This window comes from Dermacentor andersoni, chromosome 4, assembly GCF_023375885.2.
Source record: "Dermacentor andersoni chromosome 4, qqDerAnde1_hic_scaffold, whole genome shotgun sequence".
Taxonomy (NCBI): Eukaryota; Metazoa; Arthropoda; class Arachnida; order Ixodida; family Ixodidae; genus Dermacentor; species Dermacentor andersoni.
Window position 1 is genome coordinate 213625827 of NC_092817.1, and position 15979 is coordinate 213641805.

Here is a 15979-nt window from a genome sequence, read left to right on the forward strand (position 1 = left end):
ACGCAGATTTGACAGCCTTTCTCTCTCATGTTTGCTAAATTTGATCTTCGTGGCATTTGTAGTTATGCCAAGGCAATGGGCTAAATTTTATGCTGCTTGTAAAACACATTAAAAGAATGCTCCGGAATGCTTGAACACAATTTACTGCAAAGACTGCAATTAAACCATGCACTTCATACTTTGCCTACAGATTAACCATAATGTGGCCCTTATATTCTTCAAATTAAACAAGGTACCATACTTATGGCATGATTTGTGTGCCAAGTGCTCAAGGAAAATAAGGTTTAGCGAAAGGAGGAGAAGCGCTAGAGCTGATCAACAACTGGATTTATTGGTCAAGAACACACAGCTATATAAACAAGGTGATAGGGTTATCACACACTGCATCCAAGACGGATGTCACATGGGTAGGTCTATCAACTATTAGTAAAAGCTTCCAAAAACTCTGGCCATAAAACCCGACTACATTAGGGGTGTAAGATTCGTCGGACGATATCGCCGCTGCCACCATTTGTTAGAGTTGTCGGACGATCTACGAGCTGTAGGCCGATCTCACCGCTGCCATTCAGATGTAAGATTTGGCAGTCGTAGCTGTAGGAAGGAGCTTGACTCTTCGTCGGGACTTAGGAGAGCAGGATTTATTTACATGTTATTTATAGTTGAAACTGAGATACATCGACAGTCTAGCGTGCCAATAAGAACCAGAATAAGAATAATAATAATAATAATACCATTTGTTTAGAATAATGTCTAGACTTACGGTCGAGTGTCTTGCCGTTATATTTCTGTTCCGCTGTACTACACATGTGTTCATATTAAGAAAAGGTTTGTGCTGTGTGTCTACGACAGTGAAATCATTAGCCAAGAGCACTTTTTCTGGGCGCTGTGATGCATGGTTCAAAAATTTTAGAGCGCTCCAGGGAGCTGCATTATTACTTCGTTACCCGAGACGCTAATGGACCAAGGGATGTGTCCGCCGCCGAGGCACTAGATGCCTACTTGCGGTCGTTTTGAGCTTCTCTGCCCAACCAGAGGCCCTAAGCTTTCAGGCCGGTTAGCTCTTCTTGCTGGGAGGCAGAGCAGGCTGCTTCTGCTCAGAAGGGCCTACCACCAGTTCACTGTGAGTGGCATAAGGTGCTCCCTGCATAGATGAGACACGCCTACATGCCTGTTTGAGTGAGATGTTTTCTTTTACCCTGACTTACACAAGACCAACAATGTGCTCAGTGCCCACAGTCTGCACAGTCAGGTGTGCTCTGCCATACCACTGAAATAAGCTGATGGGCCTATATTTGAAAGATTATAGGCCCATTACCTTACTCCCAGTATTATATAAAATATTCACCAAGATAATTTGCAATAGAATAAGGGCAACACTGGACTTTAGCCAACCAAGAGAACAGGCTGGCTTCAGGAAGAGATATTCTACAATGGATCACATCCGCGTCATTATCAGGTAATCGAGAAATGCGCAGAGTATAGTAAGCCTCTCTATATGGCTTTCATAGATTACGAAAAGGCATTTCATTGAGTAGAGATACCAGCAGTTATAGAGGCATTACGTAATCAAGGAGTACAGAACGCTTACGTAAATACATTGGAAAATATCTACAGAGGTTCTAGAGCTACCTTAATGCTACACAAGAAAATCAGGAAGATAGGTATAAAGAAAGGGGTCAGACAAGGAGACACAATCTTTCCCATGCTATTCACTACGTGCTTGGAAGAAGTATTCAAGCTACTAAATTGGGAAGGCTTAGAAGTAAGGATCGATGGCGAATATCTCGGCAACCTTTGGTTTGCCGATGACATTGTTCTATTCAGCAATACTGCAGACGAGTTACAATAAAAGATTGAGGACCTTAACAGAGAGAGTGCAAGAGTGGGTTTGAAAATTAATATGTAGGAGACAAAGATAATGATGAATAGCTGGGCAAGGGAACAACAAGAGTTCATGATCGCCAGTCAGCCTCTAGAGTCTGTGAAGGAGTATGCTTACCTAGGTCAATTAATCACAGGGAACCCTGATCATGAGAAGGAAATTCATAGAATAAAAATGGATTCGATCGCATACGGCACACATTGTCAGTTCCTGACTGGAAGCTTACCGTTATCACTGAAAAAGAAGGTGTATAATCGGTGCATTTTACGGGTGCTGACATATGGGGCAGAGACTTAGAGACTGACAAAGAAGCTTGAAAACAAGTTAAGGACCGCGCAAAGAGCGATGGAACGAAGAATGCTAGGCATAACGTTAAGAGACAGAAAGAGAATGGATTGGATCAGAGAGCAAACTGGTACAGCCGATGTTCTAATTGACAGTAAGAGAAAAAAATGGAGCTGGGCAGGTCATGTAACACGGAGGTTAGATGACCGTTGGACCATTATGGTTACAGAATGGATACCAAAAGAAGGGAAGCACAGTCGAGGGCCGAAGACTAGGTGTGGCGATGAAAGTAGGAAATTCACGGATGCTAGTTCTTCTGCAAATTGATACCATGCCTTCTAATATCAAGCATTCGTTCTAGCAGCTAAAAAATCTTTTAGTAAACGATTTTTTACTACCCAAAAAGTACCTCTTTTCCCACATACAGGAAAGTGTTAAGTCAACCAATTCTTGTTCTGATGCCACTCTTTGCATGCTGTTCATGGAATAGTGTTGGCTTATGGAGATTAGGATGTTATAAAAAACAGAAAGTTTGGGCAATTTTTCATACTGGTCCTTGTTATGGACTTCGAGGAGGAGGTCACATCTGGCCATTTTTGCAGCGTTGTATTCGCGTCCAAGTGTGTCAGCAAGACATATTGCAACAAAGGGTGAAAGGTTCTAACCATCTTTCCAGGATTCTCCATATGTAGTATATGGAAACATGCAAAGGTTTGTTGCTGTTGAAAAAAAAAAGCTAGAAACGTATCAGTGTGTCTTCTCTTTGAAACAGGACGATCAGACAGTTTCGGAAAGGTTGATCATGCCATAAAGCCCCATTCATTTCGGCAGTGATGCCCACTTGCACACTACCGAGCCCAACAAGGAGACGCAAGAACTGGAGGCCTATTCTGTAGGTGTCTACCTAATGGACATGCCCATTTCGTCTGCAGCTGAAGTGCTGATTGGCTATGGGTGCCTGTGTCCTTCTGACGCGTAAACCAGCCCAGCCAATTAGAACTCCAGAAGCATACAAAATGGACATGTCCACTATGTCCACACTTGCAGAATATCCCCCCTGAAGGAATAGCAGACACTAGCTCTATATAGCTACTATAATCTAACATACCCAAGGCTGGATTCTACACTAGGTTAAAGGGACACTAAAGGCAAATATTAAGTCAAGCTTAAGCAATAGATTCGTGCTTGAGAATCTCTAAGGCTGTCACAATCCACCCCGGGTCGTGAACAAGGGAGGGCTTCTCAGCGTGGTGGTGCTGAAAGATTACTGACCGGCGAGCTGCCGTGCTCGTCGGTGTTTTTTGTGGTGCGGGTGACCACTGTTGCCTGCCGAGCTTTAGCAGGCCACCGAGCTTGGCGGGCTAACGAAGACCATGTCCGAGGGGGCGTCACATACTTGCTACAACCCCTCACCCCCAGTTTGTTTGTTAAATAAAAAAACAAACGTCCAAGTTCACACTATGAGGCTCTGCCTCCACCCTAGCTGGGTCGACGGTGCCTGCTACCCAGGCGAGTAACGGTCTGGTGGCCTCCGCCGTCGAGTACTCCGCCTGGGCACCGGTGTTGACGGGTCGGGTGTGGCAACGCCGGGTGCTGCCTGAGCCAGCCTTGCTCCATCCGGGGGGTCCGTAGTGGTCGGCCTTGCGAGTGGTGCCGGGCTTGACACCGGTCCCACGGGTGCCGCACCACTGGCTACGGTTGCCGCCTCCGAGGTAGGTGGTACTCCGCTAGAAGCGACTGGTGCTGCCGCTAGTCCTCCTGCGGGCTGGAACTCAGTGGCAGTCGAGGGTGCTGGCCAGGTCCCGAGGCGAGGTCTGACATGGTGGGCGTGTCTATGCCACATGGCCCCATCTGGCATGCGGACGAGCAGCGATGAGGCGCTGGCAGGAGACACCACCTGTCCGGCAGACCAGGGTGAGCCAGGACGGAAGTTCCTGGCGAAAACTGGAGCTCCCGACTCTGGCAAAGGCCCGAGATGGCATCCTTGGTCAGCAGCCAGCTTCTGCTTCAGCTTCTCTGATTGAGCCTTGCGCAGCTTGCTCTTACTGCGGGAGACCTCGCTCTTGAGCTGCCTGTTGCGGCTCTCATTGTACAGCACGGAGAACTGGCTCTGCAGGCACTTGCACTCTGCCGTGCTCACCACCAGGCTCTCGGGCAGCGACCGCAGCTCTATCCGCAGCCTCTCCACCGTCTTCAGGGCCTCCTTGTGGTCAAGCTGAAGCTGCTCCAGCTCCAGCAGCCGTGCCGATGCCAGCTCCCGCTGTTCCTCGAGCTGGCTCTGCAGGTCCTCCAAGCGCAGGGAGGCTGCTCCGCCACCACCGCCACAGCCCCCAAAATCCACATGTAGGCGGGACCAGGGCCTCTGTGGAAACGGCCAGGGGGTGCTTTCCACATTACGCGAGGCTCGCTGATGCTCCTGGCAGATTTGGCAGCTCTGCATCACATGCAAGCTGGCTTCCGGGTACTCTGGCAGACGAATGCCCAGTACATGAATCCAGTTTCGGCCCAGCAGCGTCGGCGACGACCCCTTCGTTAAGTAAAGGGGAAGGGTTGCTTCCCTGTCGCCAAAACGAACGCTGACCTGTGCCTGACCCTGGACCTGGGAGAGTTGCCCGGAGGAGCTGCGCAGCATCACGCCCGAAGCCTCGACGGACACGTCGGGGAAAGTCCGCTTGAAGAGCTTCCCGGACATTACAGACACGCTGGCCCCCGTGTCCAGCTCCATGGCGATGGGGTGCCCGCAGATTTCGACGGTCAGCATGTATGGCGGCACAGACGACGGTACAAAGCCTGTGTGCCACATGTCGAAAATCGGCGGGTCCTCGGCCACGACGTGGAGCCTGGCCGCGGAAGAGCTTGAGCTTGCTGCCGCATGCCTCCGCCGCGTACCCTTGCGACGGCTACCCTGGCCGCGGGCTTGTGTTGTACCTGGGCTTGAATCAGGCTGCTGCTTGCTGTTCGTCCTCCCACTTCGGCATACACGTGCCAGGTGCCCAGTTTTCCCGCACGTAAAGCATTGTGCTTGAGAGAACTGGCACTGTGAAGGGGAGTGGGCACCACCACAGCGACCGCAGGTACTGCCCTTTGTCGCGAACTTGTTGACCGCCGCTTCCGCCGACGGTGAGCCAGTCGCGCGGGAAATCTCGCCGGCGTCCTTGGCGGCAGCTTCCATTGCCAGCGCTGCCTTCACGGCGTCGTCCAGCGACGGGTCGGGAAGCTCCAGGAGTCGCGTCTGCATGGCGGGGTTGTTGATTCCGCAGACGAAACGGTCCCGGAGCAGCGAGTCCAGTTGGTCCCCGAAGGCGCAGGCACTCGCTAACCCTCGTAGCGCAGCAACGAATTGCCCGAGGGTCTCTCCTTCCCGGCGGCTTCGGTTGTTGAAGCGGAAACGCTCCATTAGTGTGGACGGTGCTGGGTTAAAATGCGAGCGCAGTATGGCAAGCAGCTCACCCAGCGTCTTAACGTGCGGCGTGGCTGGCTTCAGAAGGTCGAGCAGGAGGCTGAAGACGCGGGTCCCGCAGCTGGCCAGGAAAATGTCCCGCTGTTTGGCCTCGGGTGTGTCGTTTGCCCGGAAGAACACGTGGACTTGCTCCTCGTAAATTTGCCAGGCGGACCCATCTCCCTCGAACGGCTCGAGCCTTCCGTACAGCGGCATGGCGACAGCAACGGGGGGCGGTGTTTCGCCGCTCGCGGCGGCGTGGGACGCTCCGTAGGTACTCGTCGCCAGCTTCTTCGCTAGAGTCACGAGGATCCCATCTTCGTCGCCAGTGTCACAATCCACCCCGGGTCGTGAACAAGGGAGGGCTTCTCAGCGTGGTGGTGCTGAAAGATTACTGACCGGCGAGCTGCCGTGCTCGTCGGTGTTTTTTGTGGTGCGGGTGACCACTGTTGCCTGCCGAGCTTTAGCAGGCCACCGAGCTTGGCGGGCTAATGAAGACCATGTCCGAGGGGGCGTCACATACTTGCTACAACCGTCAATATTATTGCGAACAGAACCTTAATAATCGAGAAATCGAGGTAAATGCCGGACATGATTATCCTTCATCTGCTCATACTAACCGCTGAAGTGCCAGAAAACAAAGTCAACAGATTTTTGGATAACAAACTCAGATTAATGCAACATCACATGTGTTAGTCTTATGAGCTGCGAAGCAATAAGCCATTGCTACCTTTTACATAATCTCATTCTAAGCTGATTAAATGAGCCGTGGCCAAATCATGCTATCACAATGCGCTTAACAAATCTTGCATGCACTCCATGCTAGAAAGCTTCAATCATCAAACTATTGTCTGGTAAAGGCTGGCTATCCCAAGCAGCTGCTAGTGTCAGTGTAAGAAACTATCCTCAGTAGTTTGAGCAAAAACAGAAACGGACAACGGGTAGATTCGATGACACGAAAGGAAAAAGAACAAACCACTGTAGCGCCTTATATTCATCATGTATCCCACATAATAAGAAGGATAGCTAACAGAATATGTGTCAAAGTCATTTTCTCGGCTCCGGATAAGCTTGGGAAGATGTGCAAAATGATTATTACCGATTTCGTTCCAAGAGAGTGCAACATCAAACATGAAAATCAATTCGTCTCTTGTAAAGAGGGTGTTGTCTACGCCATTCCCTTGTCATGTGGTAGGCTTTATGTCGGCCAAACGGGGAGATGCCTTAATGAATGCCTGAAGGAGTGCAACAACAATGTGCATAATACTGTAGAAGGGCATCTTGGCATCCACTGTAGGGACTGCGACAGCAAGGCTTGCCACCCTGACTCTGCTCGAACACACGTTTTAAGTAACCAACTAACACATGAAATCATCGAAGCAGCGCACATCACCTGGTCAAAAGATGCATGCGTCATTAGCCCCTCCTTATCGATTTCGTCCAAAGAACTAGCATTCTAAGCGGGGGTGATATGATGATTACAGCTATCTCCCATGATCAGAGTGGCATGTATGCTTGACTGTGAATTTATGAAAGTTTTTTTGTTTTGTTCTCCTGTCGTTTGGAGCTGTTATATATTCTTCGTTCCAAGCAATAAACTTCAGTTGCAAGTCAGCGCTCGTCCGTGTCATGTCTCCCTCCTTGTCCCTGTCAAAATACGCACTGTTGTTTAAAATTATTAGATTCCCCCGGGAAATTCAAGTACTTACCCGATGATGAAAGCACTCTTCCGTTATATTCTGTCACTACAACTCAACCACTTGCTACAAAAACATCTCTGTATTGCATTAAAAGACGAAATAAAAATACTACTTGTCCAGTCCTATTTTACATTTAGAAAAAAAGATCTCATTGAGGTTACTCTTGGCCACAACGCGGGCAGGCGAAAGGTTTCGTTTGCGCTCAACTCTGCACCACCCATGCTTGCTTGTTTCGGTAGTTTCGTAATCGTGTAGTGCTGCGCTAGTTTTGGTGGCTCGCGAAAATCGCACAATCTGCAAGTAGCAGAGAATCCAAATTTCATGTGATGTCGCAGGATGCCCGAACGGTCCACGCCACTTCACCAAAAAGCAGTTGCAGCGGCGAATCCACCGCTCTGCCTAGGCTCGGTTTCTCCATGGCCGCGCGTTTGCATTTTGGGCAAGAAACCGCACCGCCGTCTGTCGGGCGCTGTTTTACTCACCAGCGGCAGCAAAGGGCGGTTATGGCGTATGCAACATCACCACTCCCCCAGCTGGGTGGTGGGATATTTGAATAACTAAAAAGGTACTCAGACCTTTCAGGTGCAATTTTCTTGTAAACTAAGTCTTTTCTTGGCATGCAAAAAGCATTGCGAGGTTTCTGGAATAGTATTTAAACAGTCCACGTCGACTTAGTATTTGCCTTTAACCCAAGCCACCTGGGAAATATTAAAATTTAGGAAGAAAGAGGACAACAGGATAGAAAGAAAAGTTGATTGGAAAGTAAGAGATCAAGGAGAGGGATAGGGAAAAGTGACCAGCTGGTTTCCCTTGGGTGGGCCAGTATGGAGTGCCGTCTTCATAAAGCTGAAGCCATAGGTGTGTGCTGCTTCCACTGAGGGGCCTTAAAGGCCCACGCATTTGGCATCGCCTCAACCATCAGGATCCACTTTTTCCTGGATACAGCTAAGATACGCATAGCTGGGTGCGGGAGTGTCTGGCACCCACGCGCTTCGGTCCTTTATGTTGTAAGGAAGCAAATGCCTGCTGACACAGACACCCCTGCAGGGTTCAGAAGATTTCCCTTACTGCCACTTTGGGGAGTTCAGGAGGTCTGCAATTTCACTAGTGCCCACAAGGAACTTGATAATCCTGGCATGAACATTAGGGACAAATACAATGTAAATAATGAATCAACACACAAAAAGAAGTACTCATTTGTCATGCAGTCACGATGAAACATGGTCTTGCCTTTCTGGTGATGAGCGGTGCCTTCTCGTCTGGATCAACAACAGGTGTGAACTTGACTGGAATCAGGTCTTTGGCTCTGATTGGCTTTCCACTCATGGGACACAGCACAACGTTCTTCTGCAAAGTGCACATAAAAGCACAAGATCCTGAATTTAAATCGCACTGTTGCCTACAGCACATGTTGGTTGAACCGTTGTGTTGAAGCAACAAGAAAATTTCAATATGTGTTCCTAACCATTCCAAAAGGTCAAAGCTGGCTTATAGGCAATTAACTGAAATGAACACATGACGCATGGATTAAAAAATGGAGGTGCCAGCTTTGAACAACCTTTATAACAGAAACAAGGCATGCACAAGCGGTTGCATGACCTATTTTTCAGGAAATAACGGAATACAAGACAGACTTAAGTGCACACATAACGTTCCAAGATATGTGTTTGCAAGAATGGAGAACTGATGCTATACTACTCAAGCCCAATTAGAGAGCTCCACTGTGATGTCTGTGTTATATAATCTGTACAAGGGGATTAACAACTATTGAGAACCCAGTCTGGGAAGCACTGTGCACATTCCATGACAGCTAAGTGAACAGCAGACATGAAAAGCGACAGTGGAAGATGACAAAAACAAGCACCAACTCCCAAACTTTATTTAGGTATGGTTATCTCCATAATCATCATCAATTACCCTGTCTTCTACCTGATGCCTCAAATTTCCTCATTTCATCCTAGAATCAAATTCTCAAACGTTCTCAGCGGTGCTTCTTATCCCATGACACCCATTCTGTCACTCGTGGATGACCGGTTATTTACCCTATGCATTAGGTGGCCTACACAGCTCCATTTTATTCCACATCATCAGCAGATTTTTATGTCCAATGCAGGACAAAGGCCTCTCCCAGTGATCCCCAATTGCCTCCTTCTTGCACTAGATGATTCCAACATGTACCTACAAATTTCTTAAGGGCAAGATACACTCCGGCGTAACGCGTGCGCGCGGCCACGGGCGGCACGGTTAAGCGACGTCGGTGAAAAGCATGCAGTCTACAATCCAGCGTCACAGCGTGGCTGGCGTGCCCAGGTGCGCTTGGCGAACTCAATGCCGCCGGCGTGGACATAGAGCATGTTCTATTTCACACGGCTGCCGCTAGACCAGAATGCACTGCGCACCGTAGCGGCAGCAAGCAGAAGGCAGAATGGCGGCCTGCGGTGCGCGTACTGACAGTGCGGCTGTGATTTTTTCAACATCCATGTGTGATGACAGCGCGAGTGAGAACGCACTTATTGAGAGCCTGCTTAAAGCGATTCGCAACTATCCATGTGTATACGATGTGAAACGCATGGACTACCACGACAGAGCGGAAGAACAACACACGGGAAGCTATACGAAAGCAGTGTGGTCTCGCCACAGGTAAGCAGCATTTCGCAGCTCCTGTACTAGCTGGTGGTAGTCGCCAAGTTGAGGGTGCTTGTCGAATAGCTCTCGTATGTACATGGTCTGCTTCCGTTTCTGACGCAGCCGACGTACTAGCAATATGAGTGCGATGTTCTGGCTGTCAGGCATGGCGGCCGCATTTCGATGGGGGCAAAATGCGGAAAGCACCCATGTGCTTAGATTTCGAAATTTCCGGAGTCCTCCACTACAGGGTGCCTCACAATCAAAAAGTGGTTTGGCACGTAAAACCCTATAATTTTTTTTTTTCTGGCTGTCAGGACAAGTTAACGCCATGCCGCAAAAGTTTTCATTTTAGGCGCATAAACAGCGCGCGGAACGAGAAAAAGCACGCGCGCTACCTGAACGGCGCGGGTATATGCAAGACACGCATGCGCCATGGAAACAGCTGTTCGCCGTGGCTGTGAAGTTGCGCTCCCGGATGCAAAGATGGCGCCAGACTCGCGCTGCATGCGCACACCGAACTGTAGAGCTAAAAGACGTTTTTTGCCGCAATTGAACACTCACAAAAGGAAGACACATAAAGACAACACGTGTGGCCCGTGTTGTCTTTATGTGTCTTCCTTTTGTGAGTGCTCAATTGCGGCAAAAAACATGTCTTTTATCAAGCACCAACTAAGCCAACAAGCAGTTCTGTTGCAAACTGTAGAGGAAGCAAATTTCTTGCACCCCTGGCATCGCTAGCGCAGCGTATCCGACTTCGCCTGCCGCTGCCTGGCGCGCCGAGAACGCCAGACTATAGCTTGGCCTTTAGTTTCATCTCCCAAATAATTTTCTGCAGACCTAAAAACTCTAATGGTCCACTGGTTATCTGCCCTACATATTGCACAACCTGCCCAGCTCCATTGTTCATTGTGCGCAAGGCACTGAAGGGGCGGGGGTTTTGGAAGCTGCCTATGGCACAGCCACACACGGCTTCACAGGCTTTATCTTGGAAGCCATGTGCAATGAGGACAGAGTGCGCTGAGCGCTGAAAGCTTTGTGTGCACTGTGTTCTCTCCCCCTCATTTGCAATGAAGCAAGAGGCAGCAAGAAAGTGAATTCACTCGGTGCTGCTGCCGCGCTTTCTGAATCAAGGGTTCTGACAGAGAGTGTATATGGTCATCGAGGGAGATGTGTTCATCACATGGGAGATGAACGAGATGTGTTCATCAGGAAAAAAGGATCGTGTTGTGTAAGCATGCCATCATTAAATTTGTATGGCAGTGAATTTGAATTTTTAAACAGCCTCATAGTGTAGCATTAAATTATAGGATATTGAGTTTTTGCCTGCACACTGATAATGACGCCATCAATGGGAGAGCACATGGGTATGGCTTGTAGTACATAAGTTTGTGTATGCCTTCTAATAAAGTTAGTTGTGAGTTCAGCGCTGTCCTGTGTGTGTCCTGCCTTTTGTCTTTGTCGTTTTGCACAGCCCCTTCCCGATGTTCAAACAGTCCAAGAAGTCACAAAGTCACTCAGCCATGCTGGAGATCGGCGGATTGTAGTTCTAGGCTCTGAGTATGCTGTAGCACTCCTGGATGTCGATGGGGACTCCACATGATGCTGCTCTTCTTTTTCTCATTCTCTGCTTGATCTGTCTGTTCCGTGGTGTTGAGAAGGCCAGGGTGCTCAGCTGGCATAGTTCGAGGCTTGGGAATAACAGCAATACTGGCATGCAAATCGCCAGCCAAAGGAGCTGTTGTTGTCAATGTTGGGCCTCCTTGACAACCCGTGGAAGGCACTTTAAATAGGCTCACAGCATTCTATGTGTTGTTGTCTTTCAGGGTAAAAACACTACAGTGGAAGCCTGATTACACGTCCCCCAGTTTTGAGACAACCCGGGTTTTACAACGGAATAGCGCAGTCACGGCAATCTCCATAGAAGCAATGCATTAAAAACCCCGGTTATCCGATGTAATTTTTTGCCTGACCCGCGTTATACGACGACCCTCGCGAAGCATGGGACAGAACGGCAGACGAAAGAAAAGTGCCACGGGCCTTTTTCCTCGCTTCGTCTCTCCGCATGCGGAGCGCTTGACACCGCTCGACCAGTTCACTCCGGCGCAGCTTTCTTCCCTGCCTCGTCACATCGTTTATTTCTCTCTACCCCACCAGCAGCCGCCCGTGACGCTCGCTGTGCTGAAATAGCGCCTTTTCTTCTCCACAATCACTTTCTCCCTCTCTTCTCAGCCGTGTCGCCTCTCGTCGCGTTGGGGAAGCGTTTCTCTCCTTCCAGTTTCCCAGCAGCAGATCGCAGACAAGGTAGCGCGGAGAGGCCTAGGTTTATCGCACGTGTTCCTTGTAGTAATCCTAGCAACCAGCGTTCAGCGGAGGTCTTGAGTTGTGTGGAGCAATGCGACGTACGATGTCCTGAAAGCGGACAGTCCTGTCACTCGGCTTTAAGCTGAATATTATCGAGGAAGCGGAAAAGCGGTATGGAGCCACGAAAGCCAGAATTGCCCAGGACCTTAAGATACCCGAATCTTTGCTTAAGACGATCCTGGCAAACAAAGCAATGATATTGCAGAACGCCAACAAGTTCGGGCTCAAGCGGAAAGCGGCAAAGGAAGGGCAGCATGAGAAGTTAGAAAAAGTTCTCGTCAAGTGGCTGCATCAAGCACGGAGCTCAGCGATCAACGTTGACAGCGCCATTCTAAAGAAAAGGCGGGCCTTGTGGCATTGCGTCTGAGCATCAACGACTTTCAGACATCGCACGGGTGGCTGGATCACTTTAAAAAACGAAACAGGATTGTGTACAGCCGCTCCTACGGAGAAAGCACTTCTGTGGACGTTTCGACGGTGAACGAGTAGATGGAGTCGCTGCCGGAGATGATTGCTGCATACAAGCCCTGCGACGTTTTCAACGCCGATGAGAGCGGTATTTTTTACCATATGCAGCCAGAGCAAACCCTTGCGTTTAAGGGTGACAGCTGTCGTGGTGGCAAGCTTAGTAAAGAGCGTGTGACGGCACTATTCTGTGCTAACGAGGACGGTTCCGAGAGGCTGCCCGTGCTCGTTGTTGGAAAGTTTGCAAAGCCACGGTGCTTTAAGAACTTGAAGACGCTGCCGTGCAGCTACAACTTTAACAAAAAGGTGTGGATGATGTCTTCACTCTTCAGCAATTTTTCGCAGCAGCTGGATAACGAAACGGGTGCCAAGGCGAGGAAAATATTGCTTTTCGTGGACCACGCACCATGCCACCCACCTGATATGTCCAGCCTGAGGAACATGAAGGTTTTTTTTTTCCGCCCAATGGCACAAGCCGGCTGCAGCCACTGGATGCTGGCATCATTAAGTGCGTCAAGCAAGGGTACCGGAAGTGGTTAGTGCAGCGTCAGCTGGCGGCTATGGAGCGCAGAAAGTCGGAAAGAAAGATCACTGTTATCGACGCCATTAATTTTATTGCCAGTTCGTGGAATGCAGTGTCACGAAGCACAATCGCTAACTCGTTCAAACACCGTGGCTTTAAGCGGGAGACTGCCTCCTCTGCTGGGGACGCAACAACCTCAATGCCGCTTGAGGCCGATGCAGACTTCACCGATGACGATTTCGAGGGTTTAACCGCACCACGACCACGGTGTTGGAGATCGACGACAATGTTGCGATTTGCGGGAAGGTCGCTGGATGACGCCATCGAGGAGGCTTTGCCTAGTGCCGACACTGCTGCAACATCAGACAATGACGATGCCACAGATGCCGTGCCTGTGCCTACCACACTCGCCGAGGTGCTACGGCACATACCCGGCATCCGGAACTTCATCTGTTCATGCGACGCCGCAGAGGACCTTCTTTTGGACATTGCCCAACTCGAGCGAAAGCTCTTAGTTCACGGATCAAACAAGGTCCAAAACAAACTTACAAAGGTTTTTTTAAGTTCACGCCAGCTGGCGGGAATCGCGGCAGTGGGCAGTGGAGTGCCGTAAATTTTTGTTTTAATAAAGCATGATTTGTACCTGTACTGCAGCATTATTTCTTATCGCATTTACTTTTTTGGTAATTTTGGTTTCCAAGCCCTGCAGAGTATGTTAGTAGTTTACATTGAAGTTTCTCGTAAATCCGTCGCGCGAAATAATTAGTATATCTATAGGCATAATTTATGTTCGGATTTTATGATGCCCACGTATTACGACGCTTTTTCAGTCCCAAGAAAGTCGTATAATCGGGGTTCCACTGTACTTTCCTTTTTACCCCCCATCTTCAGGGGTTTGCTGTAGGCCAAATCGCCTTTGCTGGAAACATGAGAATTTTTCACCCTCACGAAGTCGCCTGTACAGAACGGTGGCACCTTCCCCCCTCTCTTTCGATCTGTATACCCCTTGCTGCTCATTTATCTCCCACCCTCTTCCGTAAGTGCGCAATTTCTTGTGCCGACTTGTAAAAAAAAGGCTGGGCTTGGGGGGTAAGCCCACTATGTCCAACATGGTGCGTGGAGCGCGTCCATAAAAGAGTACAGCTGGTGGAATGCCCATTGTTGCATGTGGTGTGCTGTGATAAACAGCCAGGTACTCCAATAAGGCCGTCTCAATAGGTCGATGTTCCAAAACTGCAAGCTGCACGCAGTCTTTCAAGACCCTGTTGAAACATTCCACCTGTCCGTTACTTTGAGGATGATAAATTGATGAGCAGGAGTGCTTAATACCACGCTTTCAGAGAAAATCCTCAAACAGGGTGGACTTTAGTTGTGGTCCATGATCTGTTAGTACCTCATCTGAGCACCCCTCTCTACTGAAGACTGCTGTCAAGAATCTGATTACAGCATTAGATGTCACACTTGAAACAAAGCATATCTCTGACCACTTCGAATAAAGGTCAACTAACATTATTGCAATCTTGCAGCTCTCCTAGCCCTTGTAAAAGGACTGACAATGTCCAGTGCTAGTTTCTATCAAGCATGCTCAAGTAGCGGAATGGGTTCGAGTGGTGCTACCGTGGACTTCGCTGACTTATCTACCACTTGACAGACACTGCAATATGAGATTGCCTGCTCTACGTGTTTGTCGAGTCCTGGCCACCAATACTCGGTGTGAAGCTGCTTTGTGTGCACGATTCCTTGGCGACCTTCATGCACCGACTCCACGAATGTTGATGTCAAAATATGCAACTGTGACAGACCAGGCACTCATCCTGCAATAGAAGGCTGTCCCTAACGACCAGCTCATCCTGCACATGGAAAGTGGGAGGCAACTCAGGCTGAAGACATTTCGCCGGCCACCTGGTTGTGACGTAAGTCATCACCTGCTGTAGCAGCAAGTTGGATTGAACAGCTTTCTGAAGTTGTGCCTTTGTGAAGCAGGTGAAAACAAGCAACACAACTTCTTTCTCTTGTTCTTGTACGTTTGACAGAGGAAATCGTGATAGCGCATCCGCTACTTTGTTGTCACTTCCACAGTGATAGAGCACATAAAAATTGTAGTACACAAGACATGCCGACCATCTTGCAATTCGGGTAGACGGGCGGCCCCGGATGAGAGGAGAGTGACCAGAGCTTGACGCTCAGTTCGTAGCTTGAGCTTCCTTCCCCAAAGAAAAATGTGCCAGTGTTCACACGTCCATACAGAGGCGAGTGCTTCCTTTTCTCCTACTGAGTACTTGCGCTCCGCTTGCAACAGTGTGTTCGAGACACGAAGGCAACAGTGTGGAGTTCCATCTCCATACCTTTGTTGTAGCACTGCTCCCAGACCGTGGTTGAAAGCATCTAACATCTGCCCGGCCTTGCATGTTGCGAGTAGTTGCCTTGTCTTGTCAGCCTTGTCATCCCAGAAAAAAGAAGCTCCTTCATGAAGTAGCTGGCGAAGAGGCTCTACGATGTCAGCAAAGTGGGGAACGAACTTGGCATAATAGCTGACAAGTCCAAGGAACGAACGTAGCTCTGTGATGTTCGTGGGCACTGGAGCATGAACAATAGCTTCAAGCTTCGATTTCAAGGGTGACAAGCCGTTGTGGCTGACGACATGTCCCAAGAAGGTCGGTTCTTGCACACTGAACAAGCACTTTTCGTTAAGGCGC

At 49.2% G+C, this 15979-nt stretch overlaps 1 protein-coding gene across 1 annotated transcript in view; it reads right to left on the reverse strand.

Annotated features, from left to right (window-relative positions):
* The window catches only part of LOC126538469 (nitric oxide synthase-interacting protein), a 129405-nt gene that overhangs the window by 49713 nt on the left and 63713 nt on the right, over window positions 1-15979 (reverse strand). The window contains exon 5 of the mRNA XM_050185313.3: window positions 8537-8653. Coding sequence (XP_050041270.1) covers window positions 8537-8653 — 117 coding nt within the window. The remainder of the gene's footprint in view (window positions 1-8536; window positions 8654-15979) is intronic.